Source organism: Anomaloglossus baeobatrachus, chromosome 3 (assembly GCF_048569485.1).
Source record: "Anomaloglossus baeobatrachus isolate aAnoBae1 chromosome 3, aAnoBae1.hap1, whole genome shotgun sequence".
In the NCBI taxonomy this organism is placed as follows: Eukaryota; Metazoa; Chordata; class Amphibia; order Anura; family Aromobatidae; genus Anomaloglossus; species Anomaloglossus baeobatrachus.
The window spans coordinates 678,494,745-678,504,490 of NC_134355.1; the positions used below are offsets into that span (position 1 = coordinate 678,494,745).

General features: G+C 46.4%; 1 protein-coding gene across 1 annotated transcript; it reads right to left on the reverse strand.

The window, feature by feature from the left end:
• Positions 1-902: 902 nt before the first annotated feature.
• LOC142295762 (uncharacterized) lies at positions 903-9,236 on the reverse strand. Its single transcript, XM_075338850.1, has 3 exons — positions 9,158-9,236; positions 5,766-5,866; positions 903-2,107 (listed from the first exon to the last, which is right to left on the reverse strand). Exons 1-3 carry the CDS (start codon positions 9,169-9,171, stop codon positions 972-974), a joined length of 1,251 nt encoding a protein of 416 aa, XP_075194965.1. The 5' UTR covers positions 9,172-9,236; the 3' UTR covers positions 903-971.
• Positions 9,237-9,746: the final 510 nt, after the last annotated feature.

Consider the following 9,746-nt stretch of genomic DNA (forward strand, 5'->3'; position numbering starts at 1 on the left):
AGCGGTTTGCATGTTAATCCGTTGTGTACTCTGGCTACGAGTGCATTCAGCCAGCGCTAAGCGGTGTGCACTTGTAACCAAGGTAAATATCGGGTAACCAAGTGAAGCACTTTGCTTGGTTACCCGATATTTACCTTAGTTACCAAGCGCAGCATCGCTTCCACGCGTCGCTGCTGGCTGGGGGCTGGTCACTGGTGAAATCAGCCTGTTTGACAGCTCACCAGCGACCAGGTAACGACGCAGCAGCGATCCAGATAAGGTCAGATCGTCGTCGTGATCGCTGCTGCGTCGCTACGTGTGACCTAGGCTTTAAGGTCCCGTCACACACGAGATCGCTACCGAGATCGTTGCTGCGTCACCGTTTCTGTGACGCAGTAACGATCTTGCCAGCGATCTCGTTATGTGTGACACCTACCAGCGATCAAGCCCCTGCTGTGAGATCGCTAATCGTTCCGAAGGGTCCGGAGCATTTTCTTCAAAGGTGATGTCCTGCTGGGCAGGACACATCGCTGTGTTTGACACCTAACAATGACCTCCTATACAGTTCGCTCATCGTTACTGCATCGTTGGTAAGGTCTGACTGTGTGACATCTCACCAGCGACCTCCCAGTGACTTACCAGCGATCCTTATCAGGTCACATCGTTTTCGGGATCACTGGTAAGTCGTTACATGTGACGGGGGCTTTACACAAAGACAAAATGGAGTGTAGATTTAACAAAATGAATTCTGCGCTCATTCAAGCAATACACAAATGGACGAGTAAAGCATACAACTTGTCTATAAAAAAAAATAAAGAAAAAAAAAATTCTCCATCAAAAATTAAAAAAAATGTGTAAAAAGATGAATAATTTGTAAATGATCCATTATAAAAAGTACACAACCGTAATGACATAAAATGAACTCTTTATTAACAGATAGTAAAAGTCTATTAATATTTACTAAAACAGACATTCTATTCATGACTATGGCTTCACTCCTGTGTAATAAGCCTTGATTTCCGAGCAAAACATTTCCCACATTCTGAACATGAATATGGCTTCTCTCCTGTGTGAATTCTCTCATGTCTAATAATATGTGCTTTCAGAGCAAAACATTTCTCACATTCTGAACATGAATATAGCTTTTCTCCTGTGTGAATTCTCTCATGTTTAACAAGATCTGATTTCCGAGCAAAACATTTTCCACATTCTGAACATGAATATGGCTTCTCTCCTGTGTGAATTATCTCATGTCTAATAATATGTGCTTTCCGAGCAAAACATTTCCCACATTCTGAACATGAATATGGCTTCACTCCTGTGTGAATTCTCTCATGTTTAACAAGATCTGATTTGCAAGCAAAACATTTCTCACATTCTGAACATGAATATGGCTTCTCTCCTGTGTGAATTCTCTCATGTTTAACAAGATCTGATTTGCAAGCAAAACATTTCTCACATTCTGAACATGAATATGGCTTCACGCCTGTGTGAATGCTCTCATGTGTAATGAGATTTGATTTGCAAGCAAAACATTTCTCACATTCTGAACATGAATATGGCTTCACGCCTGTGTGAATGGTCTCATGTGTAATGAGATTTGATTTGCAAGCAAAACATTTCTCACATTCTGCACATGAATATGGCTTCATTCCTGTGTGAATTCTCTCATGTCTAATGAGATTTGATTTGTTAGCAAAACATTTCTCACATTCTGAACATGAATATAGCTTTTCTCCTGTGTGAATTCTCTCATGTTTAACAAGATCTGATTTGCAAGCAAAACATTTCTCACATTCTGCACATGAATATGGCTTCATTCCTGTGTGAATTATCTCATGTCTAAAGAGATTTGATTTGTTAGCAAAACATTTCTCACATTCTGAACATGAATATAGCTTTTCTCCTGTGTGAATTCTCTCATGTTTAACAAGATCTGATTTCCAAGCAAAACATTTCTCACATTCTGAACATGAATATGGCTTCTCTCCTGTGTGAATTCTCTCATGTTTAATGAGATTTGATTTGTTAGCAAAACATTTCCCACATTCTGCACATGAATATGGCTTCGCTTCTTTGTTACTTTCACTTTCCTTAGCATTCTGTGTGGAACTCCTGGTACCGTCATCTGCCATAAATAAAATTGAAGTTATAAGCTTTTAATATAACCTCAAACATACACAGACACACATAAATCCATACAAATTCCAAAGAAAGTGTGTAGTGTTCTACTTTAAAAGGCCTATGTGACAGAAAATACCCAAAATGACATCAATTTAAAAACTGCACCCTTCGAAGTGCTCAAAACGACATTCAATAAAACATATCTACAAAAGCATATCCAGTGGCACTCAATAATATAAGGATACTTTGGCACTGCATTACTGCTGTAGGAATATTAGAAAAAAGGGGTTAATACATAGGTAATGAGAAAAATGAGTAAAACGACATAGGCATTGCATTACTGCTTTAGAGATATTTGTAAAGTGAGATTCTTAGTTTATGTATTGACCAATCCATGTGAGCCCGATAACCGTGACAAGCACCTGACCAAGCACTCTGCCCTATAGCCAGGGTGTGTCCACCATCTTATTTAGCCAGGAAGCAGAAATGCAGATTTTTTAACCACACAGAGGCATTTAAGGTTAGGTTCCCAATAGAATAAGATCACCTTGTCAAGGTGATCGGGCTCACATGGATTGGCCAATACATAAGCTAAGAATCTCTCTTTGCAAATATCTCTAAAGCCAGTAATGCAATGCCTATGTCTTTTTACTCATTTTTCACATTAGCTATGTATTTATCCCTTTTTTGTAATATTCCTACAGCAATAATGCATCACAGAAATTAAAGCAATGTGGAAGGAAAAAAAAAAACATTTTCATTTTTTCCACAAAAGTGTTGCTTTACCACAAATTTTTATTTTCCCAAGGGTAAGATGAGAAAATGGACCATATAATTCTGTTGTGCAATTTCTCGTGTGTACGCCGATATCCCAGGACTCGGAAGGGAAGGAGCACCATTTGACTTTTGGAGAACAGAACTGGCTGAACTAGAGGATGCCATGTCACGTTTCTAAAGCCCTTGATGTGCCTAAACAGTGGAACACCCCACAAATTATCTCATTTTGAAATCTACACCACTGAAGGAATGTATCTAGGTGTGGAGATCATAGACGTACCCTTATATAGGGCAAGGGGTCTTTAGCAGACCCCAGCTATTATGGCGACCCATATGCACCCAATGATAAATGTTGCTGGGGGTGTTGGATATGTGGAACGTTGTACCCCATAGGCTGCGAGCTGCGAATGCTGCTGTCAAAGATTGAAAAGTTAACAGCAGTGGGTGAAGCTTACCTCCACTGAATAACTCAGACATCATCTGCTGCCAATAACGGAGACTCAGCTTCTGAGCCCGCAAGAAGCAATAGGATGTAATAATACGTTACATATCGAGAAGGGGTTAAAGAAAACCTGGCAGCTACAAAAACACTGTTTACCTGCAGATATAGTGGTAATCTGAGTACCTAGCATTTAAATGATCTCTATCTGGTTTATTAGAACAGTGTGTGACGCTAATCACTGCATGGACAAGCCGTGAGGCAGGGTTGTCAAATGTTCTGGGGTCAGATACAAAGAGAACATGCCATGAACTAAGGGGAAAGACAAAGGCGTAGTCAGCTCTGGGGTCAGAATATCAGGAGGATAGCGGATATGGGCAAATGGATGGTCAGAGGAGGTCCAAGGTCTCCCAGCTATAGATCAGAGCACAGATAACCAAGGCCCACGTTCGCAGGGAGCCACAGTGGCATCTGACTGTGTTCACAGGCAACCTAAAATTAGTTTCTCAGCCTCAGCTGAGTGTGGTTTGTGGCTTCTTGAGACTCAGGGGGCTAATTTCTTTTCAGCTGTCTTCTCCCCATTTAAGGTTTGAGATTCCTCTTGTTACTGCAGATGATACCTTCAGTTTATGGTCCTGTCATTCCGGTTTTTGTGGCGATTCTTTGTGGGGTTTGCATCTCCACTCCCGGTGGGGGGGGGGGTTAGATCATGGTTTGGACAGGTGTTAGTGTGGCACCCCAGGGTTCAGTTGCCACAAATATACCTGTACCCGGGGCAGGGAAGGATCTCCACATCAGGTAATCCCACATACAACACTTCCACTCCAAGCCTGGAGGGGGAGCTCTACAAGCAGAGTTCAGGTGAGGTCCCCTTTAAATCCAGGTTTGGAGGCAGAGTTAAACAGACAGTTGGAGAAAAGGAGACTGTGCGAGCAGAGAGTGAGGGAAGACATCAAAATGGAGAGGGCTGTGCTTAGCCCGTACGAGCAACTGTGTGACCGCCTGAGGGGTCAGGAGTGAGGCAAAAGAGGAGTGACCGGGGAGGTGGAGCCAGATCGGTTCATCCCCAAGGAACAGCGCTGATTACCGGACACCGGCGTCAGAGTTTGTGAGGGATCTAATCTACCCAGCAATAAAGACCGGAGGCCAGGGAGACTCCAGATCTCCTGGCCGCAGCAGCACCTGAAGGCAAAGCCGCTACACAGAGCTTAGGGACCGCAGTGAGTACAGCAGTGCCCCTTAGAGAAGCTCCTGCCGCCTGCCATACAGGTGAAGACAGTGAGAGAGGGACAAGGTATAGCTACAGGCAGCCTAGTACGAAGGAGAGAGACAGCGCAGCAGGGAGGCCTCACAACTGACCTGGTGCAGAGATCCTGAACTGTTCCCAGATTACCCAAAAACTGTCACATCAGAAACTGAACCCATTTTTCATAACACCTGCAAGTAAAACCTGGTCAGAGTTAATAAATTGGTGTGACGCACTTTATTTATTCATCTGAGGAGCCATAGGCTGCTGCACTAAAGTGACAGTTGAAAAGGCTGTGAGGAAAAACCGCCATATCTGTGTAGAGACTGCTAAAACTGCCCTGGGGATCCTGCTTCACCTACGGGAAGCGTAAACAACTGGCTGCCTAACCATCACCCCAGAGGTCTGACCTGCAGCCCCAGTAACCATACTGGAACCGTAGGTGGCGTCACGAAAGTTTTATTTTTTTTTAATTTTCTTTATTATTATTATTTACTGACTTTCAGCGAACACCAGGGCCATGGAACCGGGCACAGGCCCCCGTGACATAATCCCATTAACCAACACCTGGAACCGAGTACGCCACGGCCCTGGGGCGGGTCACTAGGGTTAAGCTGGAGGTCCAGACCTGGATACCATCAAGCCTACCTCTGGGATCAGGGACAGCACAAGTTCCCTAGTTTGAGGGCCCGTTTTAGGGTCCCTGCTCCAGCTATCCTGGCACCTCCATGATACTCTGGGTTTAGGACTGATTACTCAGAACAGGGAACCCCTGAAAAAACCAAGCACCTCCCAGTTTCAGATTGAACTGAGCTTTCGCTCAACAAACAGCTTGGCACGACCCGGATTCCATAGGGAGCCAAAATTGTCACTCACTGCGTACAAGACAGAGGATAGAGTGTGACACAGTAACTACAAGGAGAAAATGCAGTTACATTCTCCCAGCAGCTGCTCACTTCCAGTCACCAGCAGTGGGAGAGGCTGTAACAGTCACCACTCACTACATAGTGGGTGCACAGTAATCAACCCTCTTGTTCCTTGGCTGACAGCCTGTGAGCGGTAAGTGTTACTGTTTCCCGCAGTGCATTGGTGACTGTATACGAGCGGCAGCAGGGAGAATGTAAAATTAATTTTCTCCTTGCAGCTGGGAATGTGACTGTTCTTGTTATTTAATGGTGACTCTTCACTGAGGAGGGTTACCTGTGGAAAGGTCTCTACTCCGTTCATCACTCCGCACATCCATTTCTCCTTTTTCCATTGTGTCTGCAGCGTTCTGCATATCTTTTCCCTGAATTTCAAAGCTGTAAAATAAATAATGTAAAAGTCACGGACAGAAGGAAAAGTCATGTGGAAGGTTCTAGATGGACGCTTCTGCTACCAGAGCCGTGTGGCCCCTGAGACCAATCCATGCATGGCCTCTACGCCTCCTATATCCCCCGTACTGCACCAGAGTCAGTTCAGCAGGGATAGAAGCAGACGTGGCAGGGTCCACTTAGTGTGGTATATTATGACATTGGGATTTCCTTCATTGTTTGGACGCCCTAATGCTTATTTTTCCATCATTTTAGAATTGGTTTAGTCACAATGTTATATTTTTGAAAGTCTTTTTGAGGAAAATTAGTTTTATTCAATTGTTTTTCTTTAACGGGACGAACAGAGGTGTACATAGAATCATGGGACCCCATAGCGGAGGTTCTAATTGGTACCCCCTCCCCCCAAAAATAAAAATGTAATTAATATTCAACTGGGTCATATAAGAACCTCTCACAACTTTACAGCCCTTACAAAGTAACTTTCCTCCTAATGAAGCCCAAAGATTCCCCTTTCACTGCCCCATAATGTATAATACAAGCACTGTATGATACCTCCACATGGACGTCCTCCACACCAGGGCTGAGGAGTCGGTAAGAAAAACAAGTTTCCATCCACTCTCTATACAGACACATCTGCAGGTTTTCCCTCCGCTCTCTATACAGACACATCTGCAGGTTTTTCCCTCCGCTCTCTATACAGACACATCTGCAGCTTTTTCTCACTATCTGACATCAAAATCAGAATAAAGTGAAGAAATAAATCCGGCATTCAAAATATTTTCAATTTTTTTTTTTATTTTTTAAATCCAGTGAATAAAGGCCACAATGTGTGTCAATCAGTGACGTTTCGGTCCTTCCTTGGACCTTTATCAAACTCACACTATAAAGATACATAAGAAAAATACAAAGTGAATATTATGGGATATTGCAGCCGCTGGGGACGAGGCCATGTTCCAATTGTGCCCATTTTCTGTTCTATAGATAAATCTTTTCTATGTTTCCACAAGTAATATGTATGATGTTTCCTCTAATATTCATGTACCGTATTTTTCGGACTATAAGACGCACCCTGGTTTTAGAGCAGGAAAATAGAAAATAAAATTTTAAGCAAAAAATGTGGTCATGACACACTTATGGGGCGAGGATCTGCTGCTGACACTGTTATGGGTTAATGTCCCCAAATTCTCTACTAGGATACCCCATCCTGGTAATGATCCTCCTGCCTTGTATATAGAGTATATACCCCCATCCTTGCTCATATACCCCCATCCTTGCTCATATACCCCCATCCTTGCTCATATAGCCCCATCCTTGCTCATATAGCCCCATCCTTGCTCATAATATACCCCCATCCTTGCTCATAATATACCCCCATCCTTGCTCATAATATACCCCCATCCTTGCTCATAATATACCCCCATCCTTGCTCATATACCCCCATCCTGCTATACACCCCCATGCTGGTATACGGCCCGCATCCTGTGGCAAATAAAAAAAAAAATAAACGTTCATACTCACCTTACCTCACTCCCTGCAGCCCCTCCTCCCGTCTGTGTCAGCAGCAGCAACGCTGAGTGGAGCCGTCCCCGTTCGCCTGCAGTACCGCGATCTCCTCCTAGCTGCCGGCGGCAAGCCAGGAGGAGATCGTGGTACTGCAGGCGAACGGGGACAGGTGAGTATACTGATTCCCTGCACCCCGCGCTGATGATGATGCACGGGGAGCAGTGAATACAGCCGCACATGATCACTCCAGGCTGTAGTTGCCAGGGGTGATCATGCGGCCGGCTGTTTATCCCTCGCCCATCATCCCGTCCACCTGTCAGCGCTGAGAGATAGGTGGGAGGATGGGCGTGCATATGAAATGAGCGGGCCCACGTAGTCACGGCAGGCGCTGCTGCAGCCTGCTCGTGCCCCCGATGACCCGCTCCACCGCAGCACCCTCATTCCCCGCAGCCCTACATTCAGACCATAAGACGCACCCCCCACTTTCCCCCAACATTTGGGGGGGGGGAAAGTGCGTCTTATGGTCCGAAAAATACGGTACCTTTGAGAGAATATTCACTTTGTATTTTTCTTATGTATCTTTATAGTGTGAGTTTTATAAAGGTCCAAGGAAGGACCGAAACGTCACTGATTGACGCACATTGTGGTCTTTATTCACTGGATATAAAAACCCCAGATGTGCATCCATCCTTCCTACAGGCCCACCCCAAGTGTGCCCCCATCCATCCTTCCTACAGGCCCACCCCAGGTGTGCCCCCATCCATCAATCCATCTATCCTTCCTACAGCACCCCCCCCCAACTTGCAGTCTCTCCCCCCTGCGAGCCCCCCACAGCTTGCAGTCTCTTCCCCCTGCGAGCACCCCCACAGCTTGCAGTCTCTTCCCCCTGCGAGCACCCCCAAACGTGCAGTCTCTCCCCCCTGCCAACCCCCCCAACGTGCAGTCTCTCCCCCCTGCCAACCCCCCCAACGTGCAGTCTCTCCCCCTGCGAACCTCTACCCCCAACGTGCAGTCTCTCCCCCTGCGAACCCCCCCCCCAACGTGCAGACGTGTAGTCTCTCCCCCTGCGAACCCCCCCCAACGTGCAGACGTGCAGTCTCTCCCCCCTGCGAACCCCCCCAACGTGCAGTCTCTCCCCCCCAACGTGCAGTCTCTCCCCCCTGTGAGCCCCCCACAGCTTGCAGTCTCTTCCCCCTGCGAGCACCCCCAAACGTGCAGTCTCTCCCCCTGCGAACCCCCCCAAACGTGCAGACATGCAGTCTCTCCCCCCTGCCAACGTGCAGTCTCTCCCCCCTGCGAGCCCCCCCCAACGTGCAGTCTCTCCCCCCTGCGAGCCCCCAACGTGCAGTCTCTCCCCCCTGCGAGCCCCCCCCAACGTGCAGTCTCTCCCCCCTGCGAGCCCCCCCCAACGTGCAGTCTCTCCTCCCTGCGAGCCCCCCCCAACGTGCAGTCTCTCCTCCCTGTGAGCCCCCCCAATGTACAGCCTCTTTCCCTGCTAGCCCACTCCATCGTGCAGTATCATCCAGTGTAAGCCCCCTAATATGCAGCATCTCCCAGTGTAAGCCCCCCAATATGCAGCATCGCCCCCTGCCCTGTGTAGCCCCCCCTTCCTTATGGAAGCCTCCACAGCCCTGTGCTGCAGCTTCAGCCCCTTCCCTGTGATATATACACGAGCTGCAGCCCCCAGTAGTGACAGGAGACACTTTTATTTCTTCCCCCAAAATCCAGTGTGACCTCAGATCTATAACTAATGAGGAAAAGCTGAATCTTCCCCACCTCAGGGTCAGCATCCGTCCGCGCTGCACAGGAGCCCGAGCACTGCTGCTTCCGGTCACACATCGGCACAGCACGAGGAGGCCCCGCCCCTTCCGGTGACGTAATTCCCTCAAACAAATCAACTCCATTCTAGACGCTACCCTCTGGCCACTGGGATGGTAGATGCTAGAGAATACAGGCTGCGTGCAGGTTATGAGGTCACTTCCGGGGCGTATTCATTTACTGTTAGGGGGCGGTCCTTTATTCAGCGCGGCCTGCTGTATCTCTAGGGTTGCGTCTAGTTCAGAGTTGATGTTTTCTGCTCGTCTGATCTGGCTGCTTCATTAGTGAGCGGCTATATGTATATATGTATGGTTATATGTATGGTTATATGTATGGTTATATGTATGGATATATGTATGGCTATATGTATGGATATATGTATGGTTATATGTATGGTTATATGTATGGTTATATGTATGGATATATGTATGGATATATGTATGGATATATGTATGGTTATATGTATGGATATATGTATGGTTATATGTATGGTTATATGTATGGTTATATGTATGGATATATGTATGGATATATGTATGGATATATG